The sequence below is a fragment of the Cavia porcellus genome, unplaced genomic scaffold (genome assembly GCF_034190915.1).
Source record: "Cavia porcellus strain 051 isolate PalLab524CR breed Dunkin Hartley unplaced genomic scaffold, mCavPor4.1 scaffold_24, whole genome shotgun sequence".
Taxonomy (NCBI): domain Eukaryota; kingdom Metazoa; phylum Chordata; class Mammalia; order Rodentia; family Caviidae; genus Cavia; species Cavia porcellus.
In genome coordinates, this window is record NW_026947507.1 from 35,549,574 (window position 1) to 35,572,577 (window position 23,004).

Here is a 23,004-nt window from a genome sequence, read left to right on the forward strand (position 1 = left end):
GAAAATGTAATTTTTAGAGGAAATTGGAAGGCTTGGGCCTCTAAGGGTATTATAACGGAAGGTGTTTAGAATTTTTCAGGCTCAAATAGAAGCTTTTAAAGTGCATATGTTATAGAAGGCTGATCGTATCACTGGCAAAGTAACTATTTTTTTATGCTTTGTGAGTTTGTATTTCTTGAATAAGAAGGAAAATACATGGGAATCTAATTTTTAAAAGTTGTTTGCAGGTATTTAACCAGGACAGGTTCAATACCTGGTCTTCTATAGATTTTCGATGGATCCTGTCCGCCCACCATTCAGGGGCCATGCTCCTGTCCACCCATCTCAGTGTGTGAGGATGCCAGGCTGTTGGCCACAAGCTCCTAGACCTTTGAACTTAGCTCTGGGAAGAGCAGCATCTACAGGCAGAGGCAATGTGTTTGGAAAGCCAGATGCACTCGGCATGCAGAATCAGCCAGCACAAAGGGTAAGAGCTCATCTGGTTGCACAGAAGTAATATACAACTTACTTTCTGATCAGCAGTAATGAATTTCAAAAGGCTTAAAAATCTGGGAAGCCCTGTACAAAACCAAGGCATTTTTTGGTTTGTTTTCAACAAGTACTTGTCTTACTGGTATACAGTTCAAATCCTAAAACTGTAAGTCTAGAAAACTACCTCATAAAACACTATATGGACTTGGATAAGCACTTTAGGTCGGTCTTCTAGGTCTGTCTGTCTATCCATCCATCCATTTACCCATCCATAATTGAATGGTTTCAGTGGTACCTGTTGTTTTTGTCTAAGTGTTGACATTTTCATCCTGATTGGGCTTCATGGTATTGGCAATAACTGCTACATCTGGGGTAAAACTGTTAGATTTCTTCCTTTCAAAAGCTCTTTGGGCAAATCTTAAAGAAAAAGATGTCTTTAGCAATTAACTATTGCAATGTGAATGTGTGTTCTTAATGTCCTAATTATATAGTAATTTTAAGAATAGTGTTTATAATTAGTAAAGTGCACATACAGACAGAACCTAATAATGCATTTTAATTAGTATTGACAGTGTCAGATGTGATGTTTTCTAGGAAGCAAAATGAGCGACAGTAATTGTGTATTTCATTTAGAATAATTACTTACATACAGATAGCTTTTATTCATATTGTAGCCCTAATTAGTATAACAGTAGTAAAGTTTCAAGGTTACCATACGAAAATACTAGTAGTTTTTTTGGACTGTTTTAAAAAAAGACAAATAAAACAAAAAACAGGTTCAGTCATATATACCTGTAATCCCAGCTACTTGGGAGGCTGAACCTGAAAGATTTACAGGTCAAGGCCAGTGTGAAAAATTCAGATCCTGTCTCAAAATAAATAATAAGAAAGAGCTGGGGATGTAGCTTAATGGTGGAGGGCTTGCCTAGACTATGTAAGGCTCTTAATTCAATCCCCAATACTTCCAAGAAAAAGAAAAAAACTAAACCTCTGATAATCTAAATGCTCTAGCTTCCTTGAAAATTTATTAAGCAGCATACTTATTCCCTGTTATCTTGGGAGTAAATTAGAACAATGGAAAAGGTAATTCTTTTCTCTTGCATTTTGTTACACTGCACATTAAATCATGAACTTGTGTGTATGCATGTACATGTATGTGTGCAGTACTGGGAATTGAGCCCAGGGCCTACCTTTGTACTAAGATACATCTTTAGCCCTTTATAGGATCTCACTATGCAGTTCAGGCTAGCCTTGAGCTCACTCACTTTATAGCTCAGGTTGGTCTCAAACTCATAATGATCCTCCTGTCTCAGCCTCCCGAGTGCTGGGATCATAGGTGTTGGCCATCACACCTGGCTAAAAACATTTTTTTGAGACAAGGTCTTACTGAGGTGCCAAGGCTGGTCTTGAACTTGTAATCCTTCTGTTTTAGCTTTCCAGAGTGTTGGAATTACAAGTGAGCACCACTATACCTTGGTAAATCATGAGTGGCAATGGCTGCTGCTGCTGCTCCTTTTTCTCTTTTTCTTTTTTTCTTCTTCCTCCTCCCTTCTTTTCCTTCTTCTTCTCCCTTGCCCTCTTATTCTTTTTCATTTCTTTGAGACAAGGTCTCACTATGTAGTTCTCGGTGACCTTAAACTCCCTATGTTACTCAGGCTGACATTGAACTTGGAATCCTTCTGACTCAGTCTTTTAAGTGCTGTAATTGTAGGCATGCTGCACCATACCCAATTTTATATCATAGGCTTCTAACTATACTTATGATACAAAATTGGGCTTAAAAATCTAATGTAGTGCCAGGTATGGTGGTGCACCCCTGTAATCCCAGCACTTGGGAGCCTGAGACAGGAGAATTGCTGTGAGTTTGAGACCACTTTGGGCCACACAGTGCATGCAAGGCCAGCCTGAACTAATTAACAAGATGTCTGTCTCAACACAGAAACAACAACAAAAAATCTAATGAAGTAATCAGATGTGATTATAAGTTGAAAAAAAGGTTTTTTTGCAGGGCCATACTCTACTAATGAGCCTGAAAAAAATGTTTTCTTGGGGGCTGGGGATTTAGCTCAGCGGCATAAGCGCCTGCCTTGCAAGCAGGCAGTCATGAGTTCAATCTCCGGTACTGATAATAAGGAAAAAGACAAAAAAAAAAAAAAAAGAAAAAAAGTGTTTTCTTATCAGATTTTATTGGTATATTTTAGACATATATAATGATCACATTCACTATAGAGAGTGTGTACCTGTACATGATGTAACTTGGGCCTTTTTTTTCTTTATTCCTCTACCCTCCCTTCAACCCCTCTTCCTTTCCTTATTTACAAAACTTCTGTTTCTATTTTTCCTTTTTTCATCTTTTTTACTTTTTTCCTTCTTTCCTTTCCCTTCCCCCTACCTTTCTTTCCCTCACCATTTGAACATTTTCTTCCTATTTCACAATATCTAACATACATTTTGGTCCTTATTTACACTTTTGGTTTCTCATATCAGAGAAACAATGCAATATTTAAGCACCTGTGTCTGATTTATTTCTCTTAAGAGTATGGTCTCAAAGTATATCCAGTTACTTAGAAATGTTTTGAGCTTATCCTTCTTTATGGCAGATTAGTGCTTCATTGTATAAAAAAACCCCATGTGCTCTTTATTCTTTCACCAGTTGATGGGCATTTGAGCTGTTTCCAAGTCTTGACTATTACAAAATGTGCCACTATAAACATGAGTGTGCGTATATTGCTGTGGTATATGCTTTTAATTCTTTTGGGAAGATGCCAGTCTACACTTCCACCCACAGTTGGAGAAGGGTTTCTTTTTCCCCACAGCCCCACCAGCATTTTGTTATTGGTTGATTTCTTGATAATAGCCATTCTTTCTGGGGTAGGATGGAATCTCAGAGTTGTTTTAATTTGTCTCTCTCAAATGACTGGTGATTTGAACATTTTCTCATATTTTTTTTTCTGTTTGTACTTCTTCATCCAAGAAATATGTATTCAAGCCAGATGCCCATTTTTAGATTGGGTCTTCATATTTGTGGGTCTTCATATTTGGGGATCTGGGGTTTTTTTGTTTTGTTTTTTTCAGTTCTTTATATAGCTGTCTTGGTTACCTTTCTCTTGTTGCTGAGACAAAATACCTGATGCCAAAAATGAAGAATGGAAAGGGTTGTTTAGTTTAGTTTTTGGAAGTTTCAGTCCATACTCAGCTGCCTCCAAGACAGGGTGAAATGGCTAAGGGGCAAACGTTCATGGCTGCCACAAACGACAAGAGTGAAAAGGGAAAAGGTGGGTATAGCTTCCTCCCTCTCTATATTGTATGCTGACTATACCCTTGGACAGATAAAACACGCACACTGCCAATCCCAGCACTAGACAATGAATGAATCACAAACGCTAGATTCAACTGCTCTAGAAAGGCCCACCTCCCATGACTGCATGAGGCTTTGAGGGGACATTTAAACAAACCACAAACAATATTCCAGATAGTAATTCTTTCTTTGAGGAACAGACGGCAAGAATTTTTTCCCCACACTGTGGATCGTCTCTTACCTCTGTTGTTTATTTTGCTGTGCAAAAGTGTTTTAATATGATGAGATCCCAGTTGTCGAATCTTCATGATAGTTCCTGTGCAACTGAGGTTTTGTTTATAAAAATATTTGCCTACACTGAGTTTTACCTATTCTGTCTCCATTAGATTTAATGTTTCTGTTTTAATATTTAGGTCTTTGATTCATTCCTATTTCAGTTTAGTACATGGTTAAAGATATGTTCTAATTATAATCATGGGCATGTAGAGAACCAGTTTTTCCAGCAACGTTTAGCCTTCCAGTGTATGTGTTCAATAAGTATGTCTGGAGTTGTTTCTGCATCTTTTAATCTGTTCTATTGATTCTTGGGTCTGTTTTATTTTGCCACTACTATGCTGTTTTTTTTTTATTATACTAGCTTTGTAGTATAATTTCAAGTCTGAGATTGTGATGGTCCCTACCTTGCCATTGTTGCCAAGAATTGCTTTTGCTATTCTTAAGTTTCTTCTGGTTCCAAATGAATGTTAGTATTTTTTTCTCTAATTGTATGAGATTTGCTGTTGGAATTTTTAAAATTTTAATTTTAATTTTTTATTTTTATTGGTACCAGAGATCGAACTCACAACTGCCCACTTGCAAGGCAGGCGCTTATGCTGCTGAGCTAAATCCCCAGCCCCACTGCTGTTGGAATTTTTAATCAGAGTTGCATAATCTGTATAAAAATTTTGGAAGTGTGGCTGTTTTGACTATATTGGTTCTTCCTATCCAAGAACAAGGGATTTTTTTCCCATTTTCTGGTATCCTCATCAACCTCCTTTTTCAGAGTGCTGTAGTTTTCAATAGAGAGGGCTTTTACTTTCTTCATTAGATTGATTCCTAGATATTTCACTTTTTGGTTGCTATTGTGAAAGGTGTTTTTTTCCTAATTTCTTGCTCAGTGAGTTTCTTATTCATGTATAGGAAGGCTACTTTTTGAGTGCTGATGTTGTATCCAGCTACTCTACTGAATTTGGTTATTAAATCTAGAAGACCTTGGGTGGAGTGTTTGGGGTCTTTTTAGAGTTTCATGTCATCCACAAATAATGATAATTTAACTTCTTCCTTTCCTATCATTATTTCTTTTATTTCTTTCTCTTGTCTAATTTCTCTGGCTAAACTATCTAAACTATATTGAATAAGAGTGGTGATAGTGGACATCCTTGTCTTGTTCCTGATTTTAGAGTAAAAGTTTTCAGTTTTTGTCCATTCAGTGTGATGTTGGCTATTGGTTTGTCATAGATGCCTTTTACCTACTCCAATTTTGTAGGATTTTTATCATAAATGGGTATTGGACTTTGTCAAAAAACACATCTATTGAAATGATCATATGGTTTTTGTCCTTGTTTCTGTTAATATGATGTGTTACATTTATTTATTTGCATATGTTGAACAATCCTTGTAGTCCTGGGATGAATCCTACTTGGTCCTAGTATATAATCTTCCTGATGATTTGCTGCGTTCTGTTTGCCAGTATCTTATTGAAGATTTTTGGATCTGTATTCATTGGGGAGATTGACTTGTAATTGTCTTTTTAGTTGGGTCTATCTCTGGTTATGGTATCAGAGTAATGCTTCCAGGAATGTCTTTAGGAGTGTTACTTTCCTTTCAGTTTCATTAAAGAGTTTGAGAAGTAGTGATGTTAGGTCTTCTCTCAGTTTTTATAGAGGCTGGGCATGGTAGCACACACCTGTAATTCCAGTACTTAGGAGGCTGAGGTAGGAGGATCGTTGTGAGTTTGAGGCCATCGTAGGCTACAAAATAAGTCAAGGTGAGCCTCAACTACATAGTGAAACCCTACCTCAAAAACGCACGAGAATAAATGAATGAATGAATGAAGGACCACAATGCCACAAAGGCCTGCCTGGCAAGTACAAGCTCATGAATTCAATCCCTGATTCAAAAATAAATAAATAAATAAATAAATAAATAAATAAATAAAATTTCTTGAAGAATTCAGCAGTGAAGCCCGGCATGGTGGCCCAAACCTGTAATCCAGCACTTGGGAGGCTGAGACAGGATCACTGAGTTCAAGACCAGTGCATAGCAATAACCTGTCTCAAAACAATAACAACAGTAACAGCAACAACAACAAAAAATCGACAAAAAGGAAAAAAACAACAGAATTCAGCAGTGAATCTGTCAGAACCTGGGCTTGTCTTTGTTGGTAGATTTTTAATTACATCTTCAGTTTTGTGGGCTGATACTGATTTAAGATTTTTATATCATCTTGATTCAGCTTTGGAAATTCATATGTATCTAGAAATCTGTCCATTTCTTCTGCGTTTTCCAGCTTAGTAGAATACAAGTTCTCAAAGTAGGTATAGATAATTTTTTGGATTTCTACAGGATCCTTTGGGATTTTATTTTACCCTTTTCATTTCTAATTGTGTGGATTTGAGTCTTTTCTTTCCTTTTTTGATTAGTTTATCAAAACTTTGTTAATTTTATTTAATCTTTCAAAGAATCAACTCTTCAATTGATTGATTCTTTGTATTGTTTTCTTAGTCTCCATTGCATTCATTTCAGCTCTGATCTTTTTTTTTTTTTTTTTTTTTTTATTGGTACCAGGGATCGAACTCACAACTGACTGCCTGCTTGCAAGGCAGGCGCTTATGCCGCTGAGCTAAATCCCCAGCCCCCATCAGCTCTGATCTTTATAATGTCCTCCCTCATACAAGCTTCAGGCTTCACCAAGTCTTTTTCTAGAAGCTTAAGGTTCAACACTGTTGTTTATTTGTGATGTCTTGTTTTCCTGATATGGATATTCACTGCTGTAAATTTCCCTCATGGGATTGCTTTCATTGTATCACATAAGTTCTGATATGGTAGAACATTATTGTTTGGTTGTAGAAACTGTCTAATTTCTTCTTTAATTTCACTGTGACCTACTGGTTGTTCAGGAGGGTGTTATTTAATTTCCATGTGTTTATGAAGTTCTTATGATTTCTTTTGCCATTGAGTTCCAGTTTCATATACTATCATTTGATAATATGCATGGGACAATTTCAATTCCAGCTGCTGTATTCATTTCTTGTGGTCCTTTATTTTTAAAATCTTCCTTTTCCTCTTCACTAACCACAAGCCTGTATTCGCTGTCTAAAATTCTGTCCTCACATTGGTTTATTCTGCAGGAATTTCTGCTCCTGGATATCTGCTTGAATCTGTTTTCATTTATTTTCTATGGTGGGAATTCATGGTACAGTCCATGGTATCCATCATTTTCCTGAGTTCTTCTATTTTTTAAATTTGTATCTGCTCTAGAGTCACTCAGCATTACAGTCACCATTGCCATAGTTATCTGAGAAATTATTTCTGATTTGATTTTTCTTGAGTCTCATTCATCTGCTTTGCTGTTATCACTTCAGAGAGTTCAGGTGGGGCCTTTTGGATTGTCCCACCTCATTGCACACTGGATTTGCCTCTGGTGAACTGGAAGTCTGGGCTTGCACTTTGTTTAAGTGTCTTCTCATTTTCATGTTTTGTTTTAGTTTAATTCCTGGGTTGATGCTTATAAATTGCCTATGGTGAGTAGTTTTATTGTTAGGACTTAGAACCCTGAGAGAATGAATGACTGCGTCTCAGAGGTATCTTCGAGGTGTAGCTAGCTTTTGGATTTTGAATCTGCTGCAAGATCCTACCTCTTCAGTATATTGGGAATGAGAAGTTGCTGCCTACTTGGCCCAGCTCGTGGTTCTTTGACACTGGCCCACAGTATTTTCTGTGACCTTTAGGCCATCTCAGTCTTAGTATAGCAGGAAGAACAGCTGGTTAGAAAAACTATGTTACTTTGGCTAAAATGGCATAATCATCAATAGCAACAGCATTAAATGCAGCCTAGAAAATGACAAACTGAGGTAACTATTCATTTGCTACCTTTAACCACATGAACAAGATTTGTGGTTCTGTAACAAAATTCAGACACACCAGAAAATTGTATGCAGTAAGTCTCCAATATGCTAATTTTCTCAGGGAGAAAATCTGAAAGGATTTTGAGGGAAAAAAGAGAACCAGAAGAAAAGGAACAAATTAGAAGCAAGGCTGGAGGACAAAGGAGGATCACACAGACTTCAAGAAACTCTATTCAGAAGACATGAGGGAAAGAGAAAAGGAAAAAACAAAAAAGAAACAGAACACAAGAACACTATACAAAAAAATGAAGTTAGAAACCATATTCACACTCATGAAAACAAAATCATACAATGAAAAGGAAAAAAAAATTGAATCCCCAAAACAGCAAAAAACAAAAAAAGAGAAAAAAATGTCAACTTCAAGGTTTATCTCTGCTATCAATGGTAGACAGTGTGCAGAGACAGAGTCCAGATTTGTGTTGATTTATCCCAGGAAACCAACAATAGCTATATAGCAGGGTAGTGGAGAGTCTCAATGAGCCTTTAATTCCCCTGGAGATCAGGCTGGTTTCTGGCTATGAGGGTGGAACCAGCCCTGTTCAGCCTGCAGCAATCAGCACACCTTCTGAGGGCTTGAAGTCAGCTGGGAGCTGCTAGATGGAGCCAGCAGTTTGTTCTGAGTTCCATTCTCATTTGGCTTGTCTCCCAAGATGGCTTCTGGCCAATCATCCTCTCCCTTGGGACTATTGAATCAACTCCACTTGCCAGCTAGTGCAGTCCATGGCGTCCACTACTCTGTTGCTCTGCTGTGTCTCTCCATGGAGGCCTCTGGCGTTGCCACTACTTGCCATGTGTCTGTAGGTTTGAACTGCTCTTCCCATGCAGTGAGTTCAGACTCAGGGAGATGGTGTCACATGCCTCCTTCTCATTGAATTTTCTCTTTTTGCTTTCCTTTGGGCATTAGTTCTTGCTTCAGATACTTCTTGGGTCTTGGGGACCCACTTCCTTCCTTCTTATCATCCTTGAGTTGCTAAATTGCAGTGTGTGGACACCAAATCTTGGAGGGGCTCTTTATTTGCTGCTTACCATTCCACCATCTTCCCTGGGAGTCTCCTGAAACAGATTTTTATAAAATATTTGTATTCTTTTTTAACATTTATAGATTTTGAAAACTGATTTTTTTTTGAGGAGGCAGTGTTTTACTATGCAATTGAGGCCAGCCTTGAACTCATGTAGCCCAGGGTGGCCTTGAACTTACAGTAGTCCTCTGGCCTGAGCTTTCCAAGAGCAGGAATTGATTACAGGTGGGTGCCACCATGTCCATTCCTGAAGACTGATTTTTATGTTTACCAGGGTGTCAAAACAGCCATTGTGATTTGGGTTTTATTTTATTTTTTCCAAAAAATAGTATTTATTTGAGAGTAGCAGAACATTACAATGGGAATACATATGCCAGATAAACTGTGGGACTCAAGGAGATTGAGGCAAGAAGTTTTTTAGAAACAAAAATGATGAGGATTTCTTTAGATCTGGGTTTTTTTTTGTTCAAATCCATTTTTTTTCAAAGAGAAAAAACACCACAAAATTTCAAAACACAACAATCAGGGGACAGCAATGGTATATACATTGCACATTGCTATCCCCAAATCTGTCATCCAGGTACAAGATTATCTGTATTCAGTTGTCTGAACAGTACCAGTGCAAACCTTTCTCTTCAGTGACCTCAGAGAAATCAGTAGTATAAACACACACATACACGCACGCGTGCACACACACACACACACACACACACAGTTTCTTTCAGTTTCTCACACTAGAGAGACAATACGATGTTTACACATGTGTGTAAACATGAGTTTACATGTGTACTCATGTAAACTTGTGTAAACTGATGTGTAAACATGAGTATGGTCTCAAATTGCATCCATTTACCTATAAAAGTCTCAAGTTTGTCCTTTATTATGACTGAGTAGTACTCCATTATATAAAGGTGCCACATCTTTTTTATCCATTCCTGAGTTGATGGACATTTAGGTTGTTTCCAAGATCTAGCTATTGTGTTGCTATGAACATGGGACCCCATATATTGCTTGTTTTTAATTCTTCAGGAAGATTCTCAAAAGGAAATAGCTGGGTCAAATAGGATCTCCAGTTCTAGTTTTTTTAGGAATTTCCACACTGTTTTCCACAGTGGTTGCACCAGTCTGCACTTCCACCAACAGTGGAGAAGGGTTCCTTTTTGCCCACATCCCCTCTAGCATTTGTTATTACTTGATTTCTTGATAGTAGCCATTCTGTCTAGGGTGAGGTGAAATTTCAATGTTGTTTTAATTTGTATGTTTTGAATGATTAGTGATGTTGAACATTTTTTTCACATATTTATTTGCTGTTTGTATTTCTTCATCTGAGAAGCATGTATTCATCTCAGCTGCCTATTTTTGAATTGGGTTTTTAAAATTTGGGAGGACTGATTTTTTTAGTTCTTTCTATGTTTTTGATAATAATCCTTTGTTTGAGGAACAGCTGGGAAACATTTTCTCCCATGTTGTGGGTTGTATCTTCACTTTGTTGGTGATTTCTCTTGCTGTGCAAAGCTTTTTAGTAAGATGAGATCCCAGTGTTGATTCTTTCTGACAGTTCCTGTGTTATCGGGGTTTTTGTTCATAAAATCTTTGCCTACACCAATGTCTTCAAGAGTTTTACCTACTATATCTTCTAGCAGATTTATTGTTTCTTTTTTTAATATTTAGCATATTTGGGATTTTAAACTACATTTTAGAATAACTTTATTCATTGCCTTTCCAGGAGTGTATGGGTTTGGTATCCATGTTCCGAGGCATGGGCCTTGAGATGATGTCCCCGAATCTTCCAAAACGAGAAGTGCTTTCTTTAGGTATGTGGAAAATAAACTTGAGGACTGTGGTGATATATATAGGTTTTTAAAATCTATTTTGTTTATCTTTAGAAAAGTAATTGTACTTAGAAACATGTTTGACTCATAGTTATAGCTGAGGTTTGGTTCTTTCAGGTAGAGGTATTTTAGGTCGAGGCTTGTCAGCTAACATGGTACGCAAGGACAAAGAAGAACCCCGCCCCACTTTTCCTGATGCTCTGGTGTTGGCAGCTGGGGATAGCAAGGTGGCAGAGGCCTCTGTGGGTTGGAACAGGTGAGTCAAGTCCCCGTCCCATGCAACCATCAATCCCAGGTGGAAAGAGAGGTTCTAGGAAGGGCATGTTACCATACAAGCAATCAAGAGTTTCCAAGGACATTTTCCAGGAGTAGTCAACTGCCACTGACTCAGGCAATGAGTACTCCACTGGGATATTAACAAATTTATTTGCCCTTTTAATAAGCTTCCTTGATTGAAGAGGCTCTTTAACCTGGATGAGTCACATTCCCCCCAACTCTGCTGTGGAAGAGGCTCTAAAAATTATTATCAATAGCCATTGTGAATGAGAGGTGAATCTGAAAGAATCCCAAAGTTATGCTGACTATCTTTAACTGACTTCTTCAGAAAGAGAATGGAAGTATGCATGCCAATAAGCCTGGCATTCTAGAGACTGAGGCAGGAGAGTTGTTGCAAGTTCAGGGCTACCTGGGACACACAGCAAGTTCAAGGCCAGGCTGAACTACATAGTGAGACCCTTTCTCACAAAACAAAGCAAGACTGAGGAAAATGCAGACTTGTGGGAAGATGAAGCTTGTATAAAAAGCATGACTATGAAAGTTCTGACTTGCCTCCCTTTGTTCCATTTCAGAGTTCTTGGAAGAGGGAGTTCAGATGTTGCTTCATTACCTCTGGGAAGAATGGCTGGTGGTATAGGCAGAGGAGTAAACAAGCCCCTTCAGGCACCTGGCCTGACTGCCTGGAACCCCCAGAAGCTGTCACCACCACTGCCTCTGCCCAGGTCCTCGCCACACTCTCCAGATCTCCCTGCTGGCCCAACTGTGGAACATAAGGAGAAGTAAGTCAGGAGCGCCGCCTGCTCTTTGGAGGGATGTCGGAGGGGCAGGAAGAGCCTCTAGATCTCTGTGATTGACCTAATGTATAGTGCTGTGAACACTGACTGCAGTGACCCAAGTCCTCCTTGTGAAACAGGGAGGATGCAGAGTGGGTTTGTTTGTTTTTGTTTTTTGTTTTTGCCAGTGGAGAAATTGTTGGAGAGGTGGGACATTTCTGGTGAAGTACAGAGGGTTTAAGAGTGAATATATCCAGTAGTACTTAGCAGAGAGTAAACTCATAGCTTGTCATTTCTCTCCCATTTCAGGCAGGCAGTTCTTTGTCATATTGTAGCCATTTAGGAGTAATATGCCATTTCTTCTTTTTCTATAAAACCAATTCTATAGCTAGTCATGGTGACCCACACCCATAATTTCAGCACTCAGGAGACTGAGACAGGAGGACAGAGGCCAACCTGGGTTACATAGTGAATTCAAGGCCATCCTGAACTACATAGGAAACCTTGTCTCAAAAAACCAAAACAAATAGAAATAATTAATTCTTTGTTCTTAGTTAGCTGGTCTTGTTTATTCCAGTGCTATTGCTAGGGCAGATTGAGGGGCATTACCTGTTTAATTAGATATTGCCAAGGATTTATCTCATTTTTATCAAACCTTGGTTGTATATATCTTGGTTCTTGGTTTATGCAAAGTGTAAAAAATATTACTTTCCTCAATCTTTTTATTGTTGGTGTGGTGTAGGTCAATTGGTTGGTTTTTGCTTTTGGATATATGGTATGTGGGTGCTTTTTCTTTTTGATTTTCTCCAGGTTGGCTCAAGAAATCTTCCTGTGTAGCTGGGACTACAGGCACACAGCATTATACTCAGCTGATGCTTTTGTGTTTTGTTATTTTCCAGAGAGCATTTTGTGAAGCAAGGATCAAGAGGAACGCCTCAATCTTTGGGACTGAATCTCATCAAAATACAGTGTCATAATGAAGCAGTTTATCAGTATCATGTGACTTTCAGGTATTTACGGCTTTTCTATTGTTCACTTTCCAGAGGACAGGAATGATCTGTTTCCCTTGGAATAACTGATACTATTCTGCAAAATTCCTGGTGAGCCTTTTCATGCAATTATACTTGTGCTCAGATCCTGGCTAGAAGTTTAATATATATATGTGTGTGTGTGTGTGTGTGTGTGTGTATATATATATAGTTTGTTTGTTTGTTTGAAAGAGTCTCACTATATAGTTCAGGCTAACCTTGAACTTACTATGTAACCAAGGTTGGCTTCAAACTCACAGTAATCCTGCTACCTCAGTCTCCCGGCTCCTGAGACTACAGGAATCATCTGACCCTAAAATTAATCTTTTATTGTTTCTTTTTAAAAACAATCTCACTGCATAGTGAAGGCTGGCCTTGAACTTCCTTATGTAGCCCAGGCTGGCCTCAAACTCACTGTAATCCTCCTGCCTCAGCCTATTGAGTGCTAGGATTACATGCATGCACCACTACCCAACAGATTAACATTTGTGTATGATTGTTTTTAGCGGTATCACCAAGTCAGAGTTTAATAGGTAAGAGTTTATGCATGAAGCCAGAAGTGTATTTAATGTGAAATTAATGAAGTTTAAGTTCAAGCCCTTTTGATGCTTGGATCTTGGGTCCCTTGCATGGTCTTCTGACTTATTTTATGTGTATAATTTTGTATTCTTATTCTTAAACTTTTCTCATTGTGGTATAGGATCCGTATCTTGGATCCTTCCCTGATGGTGTCATTGTAACCAAAATTGACATCTCTCCAGCAAAAGTTTAGAGTTAAATTTGAGGATGGTTTATTATACCATTTATTTTTGGTTTTTGAGACAGGATCTCACTTTGTAATCCAGGTTGGCCTAGACCTCACTATACTTAGCCTAGCCAGGCCTTGAATTCACAGCCACCCTTCCTCAGCCTCCTGAGTGCTGGGATTACAGGTGTGCAACACCACATGTGGCTGTTATATCTTCTTAAAATTAGGAAATCATACTAGTCTGTTCTTTTTGTAAGATATGAAGGGACCTCTTAGTTGAAATTGTTAAAGTGATTAGATATTTTGTGAAGAAGATGAGAAGTTGGAAGACTGATTTTCAAACTGATAGCTATTGTATGTAACTATGGGACACAATATAATATTTTGATATTTGTATACATTGTAGAAAGAGTAAGTCAAACTAATCATCTTCACCTACTTTTTTGAGATGAGATCATTTAAGGTCTCTTAGCAGTTTTGAAATATGAAACATATCATTTTTTGGAAACATTTTTAACCATGTTCACCATACTGTACAATGGATCACTAAAACTTCTTTCTTTTATTTAACTGAAACTTTGTACCCTTTGATTAACATCTCCCCTTTCCTCCCTCTCATAAATTCTGGTAACCACCATTCTACTCTGTGTATGAGTTCAAGTTTTTTGAGTCCCTTTTTAAATGAGTCACATAGTATTTGTCTTTCTGTGCCTGATTTATTCAACCTACTATAATGACTTGTACATTGATCCATGTTGTCACAAATGATAGGAATTCCTTCTTTTTAAAGAATATATAATATTCCACTGTGTGTATTTATACATACAACACATTTTCTTTGTCTATCAGTGATGTCTTGTCTGTTATGAATAGTGCTGAAATAAATATTGGAAGACTGTTTTTAAACACTGATATTAGTTCCTTTGACTGAATGTGACTGTATGTGAGGTTGTCAGATCATATGGTAATTTTGTTTTTAGTTTTTTAAAGCACTTCCATACTGTTTTTCAAAATGGCTATACTATAAAGTCTTAGTAGCTACTAATTGATGGTATAAGATGAAGTGGAATAAAAGAGAAGAGAGGAATGGTTCAGAGAAAAATAGCCTGAAATCATGTTATAAAGAGTAACCGAAGAACCAATTTGGATGAGGAGAAAGTGGTTGACTTTGACTACAGTAAAAAATGTTACTGGATTTGCTTTCAAAAATACTCTTGATAATCTAGTAACTCTAAAAGATTAAAGGAGCCAGGGAGAACATAAACCAGGAGAAACAGCAAGTGAATCGACTACTCATTTAAAGATTCCTTTTAGACTAGAAAAATTTATTGGGGAATAGGAATAGATCCTGAGAAGCAGGAGGGGTCCTGAGTGGCTGGTCCTAGAAGTTTTTAAGATTGATAAAGGAATGATAACTGAGGAGGACAATAGGGTTGATTTGTCACAGATATGAAAGGAGAGTTGACCCATGAGGCAGGGAATGGAAGGTACCAGAAAAAATGAAGTAGAGCCTCTAAAGTTGTGGAACCTAAGGAAAGGAGAGGAGTGTTGGAGCAAGAAGGCATGTAATTTCACAACTCAGGAGGATGAGGCAGGATTCCAAGTTTGAAAACAACCTAGGGTGCATAGTGAGACTTGGGCTCAAAAAAAAAAAAATGTGGGATGTTGGAGTAATGAGCAGCAGAGAAAGAGCCTCTCCACAATTTGGTGTCCATACACTGGAATATAGCAACATGAGAAAGAGAAGGAGGAGGGACAGGGCTTCCCAGGGACCAAGAAGGATCTGAGGCAATAATTGAAGCCCACAGAGAGAGCAAAGATTTCAACAAAGAAAGAGAAGGTGCTTTCTCCCTGAGCCTGCACTCATTGAGTGGGAGGGATGGCTTGAACCTGCAGACACACAGTGACTACTGGTAACCCCAGGGGCCTCCACAGGAACAACCTAGGGGAATGGAGCAATGGATGCAGTGAATGGCAGTGGCTGGAGAATTATTTGGGTTCATATGTCCCCCAGGAGAGGGCCATTGGCCAGTAACCATATTGAAGCAGGGCCAACTGAACTCAGAGCTTGGAACAGCTGCAGCTGGACTCCATCTAAGGACTCCTAGAAACAGGTCAGGGATCTAAGTGCAAGCCAGCAGGGTACATACTGACTGTTGTAGGCTGAGCAAATCTGGTTCCAACCGCACAGCCAGAAACCAGCCTGAACTTCAGTGGAACTAATGTAAGGGTACAGGCTTGCTGGGATTATCCATTATTCTGCCATAAAGCTATTGCTAGCTTGCTGGGATGAGTCAACTCAAATCTAGGCTCTATTTGCCCATGTTATCTACCAGTAAAGCAGAGACATGCCTTGAAGTTGACATTTTTTTCTTATTTTCTTCTTTTTTGTTTTCTCTCGCTTTTTTTTCTTGATTGTTTGATCTTGTTTTTCTAATGTATGTGAACATGGTTTCTAGTTTATTTTTTTGTGGTAGTTTTGTTCTCCCTTTTATTTCTTCCTTCTCTTTTTTCTTTCTGTCATCTTCACCAGTTTCTCAAAGGTTGCATGATCCTCCTTTGTTTCTAATCTCTTCCTCTTCTTCTGGTTCTCTATTTTTCCCCCAAATCGTTTCAGATTTTCTCCCTGAGGAAAAAATTGGCATATTGAGGACTGACATACTGCATATAATTTTCTGGTGTGTCTGAATTTTGTTACAGAACCACAAATCTCGTTCATGTGGTTAAAGGTAGCAAATGAATAGTTACCTCAGTTTGTCATTTTCTAGGCTGCATTTAATGCTGTTGCTATTGATGATTATGCCATTTTAGCCAAAGTAACATAGTTTTTCTAACCAGCTGTTCTTCCTGCTATACCAAGACTGAGATGGCCTAAAGATCACAGAAAATACTGTGGACTAGTGTCAAACAACCAGGAGCTGGGCCAAGTAGGCAGTAACTTCTCATCCCCAATATACTGAAGAGGTAGGATCTTGCAGCAGATTCAAAATCCAAAAGCTAGCTACACCTCGAAGATACCTCTGAGACGCAGTCATTCATTCTCTCAGGGTTCTAAGTCCTAACAATAAAACTACTCACCATAGGCAATTTATAAGCATCAACCCAGGAATTAAACTAAAACAAAACATGAAAATGAGAAGACACTTAAAGTGCAAGCCCAGACTTCCAGTTCACCAGAGGCAAATCCAGTGTGCGATGAGGTGGGACAATCCAAAAGGCACCCACCTGGACTCTCTGAAGTGATAACAGCAAAGCAGATGAATGAGACTCAAGAAAAATCAAATCAGAAATAATTTCTCAGATAACTATGGCAATGGTGACAGTAATGCTGAGTGACTCTAGAGCAGATACAAATTTAAAAAATATAGCAGCTCAGGAAAATGATGGAAACTTTTCTGTTGTCTTCTTCTGAAATACTTGACTTTTCTTGCTTTTCAGTAACCACTTTCTCTTTTGCTCTGTCTTTGTGATCCACAGCTTTGTTGGAGGTTCCTTTATGGCCAGACTCAGAATATTTTGAATCATCCTGTCAGCTTTTTGTTCTGGTTCTCAACATAAATCTAGCTAAAAACCCCCAACACTAGCCATGCCATCACCTCAACATTTGATTGCCTTGAAATTTCTTTGGCAAGATTAGTTAGCCTGCCACCCTTATTTCAGTCTCAGGTAAATCCTGGTCATGAGCAAAATGCAGACCCATGTGGCTTCTGAGGTTCTTGGGTTTAAAGACCACCAGAGGATGAGAAAAATAAAGAAAAGACAAAGCTGGGGTCAGATGGAGCCCTTACCCTCCTGATGAGAGGAAAGGAACTGCTCAACCAATGCAGCATGTTTATTTATACCCTCCAAAGAAGAATATCAATTTCAAACCCACTGCCTAGCAACTTGTTTGCCTGGCACACCTGGGCCCCTTGTCTTCTTGGTGCTAGAACAACTTGGTTACCTAGTTTATTTTGGTCTCTATTTTTTCTGGGTTTGCTTGCTTTAGCCCCACACATGTGATCAATCTCCAGCTTAAAAGACTCCCTACATATCCCTCTTTTTTGTTTTATTGTTGCACAGGATGGGTGATCAGTTGAAGCTGGAGGAGCTGTGTTAGAGAGCTCAGTAGATCTTTTTAAGTGCAGTCCAAAGATTTTAAGTCACTGCATTCCACAATTGAAACTGTGTGCAGTCCATTAATCTGTGACAGCAGTCAGCTACCAGTGTAGCTGGCAACTGCCAAAAGGTATTAATGATTTGAGTTTCTTTTATAACATTACTTTAGCATCATTTTATATACCTCTAGTAGTTGTACATTTTCTGCAGGATGTTCAAGACCAAGTTAAGATGAGACCTATTTTAAATACAGTCAATTTTTGTTATCTGTGAAGGTCAGTTAAGTCTCCTCAGGAATACCTTGAAACCAGCGATAGCACCTCTTAGTCCTTCTGTCAGTGTCAGTCATCTGGATGAGTCATATGGCCATTGCTTGACCAAGTTGCTTTCTGTGAAAGCTTGGGCGATTTTTGCTCCTGGTGACTCTCCTTACACAAACCACACACCCATGATCACTTTCTTCAGTGGTCTAACAATTTTCTTTATCAGAAGACCATGGATTCACTGAATACAGAATGGTGCAGCAGAGGTTCTCTAATGTCCTGGGTCCTCATTGATCTTGGGGGGCTAGGGCCAAAATATTGGCTATCTTATTAGCCCATCTGTCTCTCTAATTGTTGGTCTCCAAACCTCAGTTGTTGAACATCCAGAAGAAAAGACTGACAACAGTACAATGTGGTAGCGGCATTATCATCTTATCTAAATATCAAACATCTTACAACATAAAATAGAACTGTTATTTTTGTTAACAACCATGAATGTTTTAACATTTGAATATCTGTAGAATATTAAGTTACATATTTTACACAGAAAATTAAAAGTCAAACCATATACAACATTGTAGCATAAAAACCAAGATGATATTTTGTAACACACTTGAATTTTCATTTTGACATCAAATTTCTCCTCTTTGGTTAATCATCCTATCTAATACATAAAAGATTTTACCTAACTTGTTGACATTAGTGGGATGTAGATTTCATAAGCATTTGTTGAAGGCAGAGGTCTGAATCTGAACCAAAATTTTATCACCATAAATAATCCCTGTTTTACATTTTTTGAAGACCTATATATCTGGAGGCATGAATGCATAAATATACGATGAGGCTAATAACAATCATTTGTCATAAACATATGAAAACCTTTGGGCATTTTAAAATCAAAAACCTTATTGTATTATTTCTTTTGATGATGTCCAATGTGAACATTTCACAATAATATTTATATAACTTTAGTTGAGGTGTCTCCCATAGGGCCATGGAGATTACTGGGGCCTCCAATCAATAAACAAGAGCTGGTAAATGTTATCAGGTGGCCACTTTCATATTCATCAATCGAAGCCCTGTCTAACAATACCCAACCCCAAGGAATTTTTGTTTAATCATTTTTATAATAATTTTTCTTACGAAAACTTCAATCATAACATTTAACATATTATTTTTGAATAATGAGAGACTTTCAAGTTATGATAAGCAACAATGTACATTACATTTACACAACTGATTTTAGCATCATTTTGACTAACTGGGAACCCAGGCAGAGGCGTGTTTTGTAATTCTATACCTCAAACCTTGATTAAATGATCTATAAATGCAAAAGAAAAAGGAAAACGCTGAGCTCAAAAAGAACAGTTGTTCACAAACAGACAGACATGGACAGACATTGTGTACAGATTCAAACAGATGTAGAAACAAATGCAGAGTTATCAGTGTCCACAAGAACTCTCCAAATTCCTGGGGATATTTCATGCCCCTTTGCTGAACTAGCTCACTTCTTATACCCCATACCCTCGGGGTTAGAACATCACCTGTCACATCCAGCACCTCATGCCCTCAGGGCATTTCTCAGGGGCTCCGTGCCACTTGGTCACTCTTGTACAAGCACTTGTGCTGTTGGCTCCACATGTGTGTGTGGTCACTAGCTCACTGACTTCCAACAGCAGTTTAACAGACTGGACAAACAGATTCACAGGCAGACTGACGAACATCTTACACAATCAGAGTGCACTCAAATATATTTTAGCCAAATTGAATTACATAAAATTTTTATAATTATAGATTTCGTAATTTTAAATAGACTAGTTAGATTTGTTACAGGTCAATTAGCAGAGATCTCAAAGAATTGGGGAGGGACAAAATCTTCTCTATAATTAACATATTTTTGCCATAGGACTTAGCATGCACTTCTATCATCTATTTAGAGCTTTAAAAAATTTTTTTGTTACCATCTTCTGGTCATCTTGGATCAATTAAGATTGGTTCTAGCTTCATCCCTTTCTGTCAGTTGTGGCATGGTCTCCAAGGCATCACTGTTATAGGACTGAGCATCTACTTCTTGAGAGGTAAAATCAACTCCTTTTCTGGGTTTGGGTACATGATACAGCCAGATAGCACACACTGGCACCCAGATAGACCATTTAGCTTTTCCTGGAAAAAAACAAGCATACCCTCCACCCCACATTAGCACTGGACTTGGTGTTTTTATGAAGATCTTTCCAATTGACTCTTTAGCCTTTATTTGATTGCATTACATTTCTGCTGCAGTAGTTATGTCCTTATTAGAATTTAAATATTTTAAATGGTATATACTGCCAAGTGAAATCTATTATGAGGTGAACTCTCCCTTTTTTTGTTTGAAATTCAAATTGTGAGCACATTTAATCATTTTTAGACCTGAAGATTATAAAGACTTTTTGTGGTAAGGTATAGAGAAAATGGAAAACTGCATTTTGTATTTAGGTACCTTAGGCTCTAAAATGCAGGTGGTACTCCTGCTCTGGGCTGGAGGCTCCGCTGTTGTTGGGGATCTGAGCACCAGTATAGTGTAAACTTTTGATTCATAAAGCATGTGCACAGGTAATGGAAAAACCAGGGTGGCTTGGGCAGGCCAAATCTGTGTCCCACCTCTCTAATAAGTATCAAAAGACCCAAAATTCTTAGGTAACCTTTCTTTATTTATAGATTTTACAGTTTTTGGCAAGGGAAGAATAACCAATTGAGCAATATAATAATCAAGGGAGATTTGAACTGTGTTTCTAGGAGATTGAAACATAACCCGGATTTCCTCTTGAACCTGAAACAAGCAACAATTTTTTTTACTTCTTGTCTGGGCCAAACTCCAGGCTCAGTGCCTGGGGGGCTGTGAGAAATAGTGAGAGGAGCAGAAAGCAGCAGTTTTATTAAATAACTCTTTCAGATCTGTAGAGGACCAGCTGATTTGTGTTGGCTTGCTTTTTCCCTAGTCTTGCTCTAAGTTGTTTTTCAGTTTCCTCCCAAGTATGTAAATTTACAATTTCTTCTGGAGACAAATTCAAGAAATTTAGCAAGCTGTGTAGTGTCAGTGTATTGAAAACTAAAATTGTCTTAAGAAAGCAGAAAGGACCTAAATAAACAGAGTTACATTAATCTCGAATTTGAAACAAGTATCCCTGTACAATTTTGAAAAACAATGGAGTTTGAAAATTTACACTACCAGATATCAAGACCCCCTACAAAGCCAGTGAGATAGTGATATGCTGCAGCCAGCCTATTATCAGCTAGTGAAAGTCAAATGTTGAATTTTTAGAAGTTTTAAAGGTTAGTTGTTGTCGCATTGGTTATTTGAAATTCCCTTTTGTAAGAGCATTTTGTAAACAGAAATCAGCAAACCATGAATCTGGACCACATTATGCCTTAACCACTAGGAGCCTGCTGGGCTAGGCCATCTCAAGGAAGCATTTGAGCTGTCACACCTTTACTTTTTGGCAGGACTGTCACAAGCCCTACTAAGTTTTTCTTTTGTAACAGGATTGTTTGTTTGTTTGTACTGAGGATCGAACTCAGGACCTCACACTTGCCAGGCAGGCCCTTACACCACTGAGCTAAATCCCCGGCCCCCACATCAGTTTTGAATTTACATCTAGTGTCCCAATGATACTGTCATCTATGCTTTGGTCAGGTAGTTTCAAGGTTTTGCTGGACAGTTAATGGCTCAGTTTAAATTTATCAGGGTGGCAGTTATGCCATCTTTTTCCTGCTCAGGACCTGATTCTGAAACAGTGCCTGGAGCCAATTCCTTTGTAATTATCTCAAGAAGCTTAAAATTATTAAGGCCCTGTCTAATCCAGATCCACAGAAGGAATGTAAACACTGGAATCAAGCATACAACAAACAGTTTTTTACACATTTGTGATTCTTTTGGATGTTTGTCCTATAGTTAGACAGCTGATATAATCAATGTACGTCTTTTCTTTTCAGGGGAAGGGGTTTCTCTCAGGCCCATTTATAATTGGCCCTAGAGAATAAGGGAGTTTCAATACCCCACTCTTTACACCTGATGAAGCCGCTATCAGTACACTCCAGTGATGACTATTGACCTACACCAATGCACGTCTCCCCCTAGTTGCATGTACATGACAAGTGACCCCTCACCTTCAGTCTCTTACCTGGTCTGTGTTCTGGCACATATGCCGCGACCCATGGAGCTCCTGAGGTTCTTACAGTTAAGGACCACCAGAGGATGAGAAAAATAAAGAAAAGACAAAGCTGGGGTCAGATGGAGCCCTTACCCTCCTGATGAGAGGAAAGGAACTGCTGAACCAATGCGGCATGTTTATTTACACCCTCCAAAGAGGAATATCAATTTCAGACCCACTGCCTAGCAACTTGTTTGCCTGGCAGGCCTGAGCCCCTTGTATTCTTGGTGCTGAAACAACTTGTTTACATAGCTTGTTTTGGTCTCTGTCTTTTTTCTGGGCTTGCTTGCTTTAACCCCACACATGTGATCAATCTCCAGCTTCAGCGGCTCCCTACAATAGACAAGCTTTCTGCTAAGCCATAACACATTGTCTGGACTCCAAAAGGCAATGCAATCCGTCTTCCCAGCAGAAACCTCCAGAACATGTTTTTGTTTTGTTTTTTGGAGAGGGGTTGAGACCAGTGTCTCAACTGTGTAGTTCTTGCTGGCCTTGAACTCTCTTATATAACGCAGGCTTCAACTCACAGCATATTCCTCCTGCCTCAACCTCCTGAGTACTGAGTGCACCACCTGTATGTCCTAAACAGGTGAAATTAAAAAAGAAATTAGACAGTTTCTACAGCTAAACAATAATGCCCATACAACATATTGGAACTTATGGGACACAACGAAAGCAGTTCAACAGTGTAAATTTATAGCAGTGAATTCCCATATTAGCAAAACAGAGTTCATATAATGTAATGTTGAACCTCAGGTGTCTAGAAGGAAGAGCAAGTCAAGCCCAGTTCTCATCAAGGGAGAAAATTATAAAGATCAGAGTAGAAATTAATGCATTGGAGC

The 23,004-nt window shown here is 38.5% G+C and overlaps 1 protein-coding gene across 1 annotated transcript in view; it reads left to right on the forward strand.

The window, feature by feature from the left end:
* The first annotated feature begins 232 nt into the window (after window positions 1-232).
* Window positions 233-23,004, forward strand: part of Piwil2 (piwi like RNA-mediated gene silencing 2) — a 76,805-nt gene continuing 54,033 nt past the window's right edge. The window contains exons 1-5 of the mRNA XM_003479354.2: window positions 233-466; window positions 10,681-10,768; window positions 10,904-11,042; window positions 11,635-11,841; window positions 12,735-12,845. Coding sequence (XP_003479402.1) covers window positions 275-466; window positions 10,681-10,768; window positions 10,904-11,042; window positions 11,635-11,841; window positions 12,735-12,845 — 737 coding nt within the window. The 5' untranslated portion in view covers window positions 233-274. The remainder of the gene's footprint in view (window positions 467-10,680; window positions 10,769-10,903; window positions 11,043-11,634; window positions 11,842-12,734; window positions 12,846-23,004) is intronic.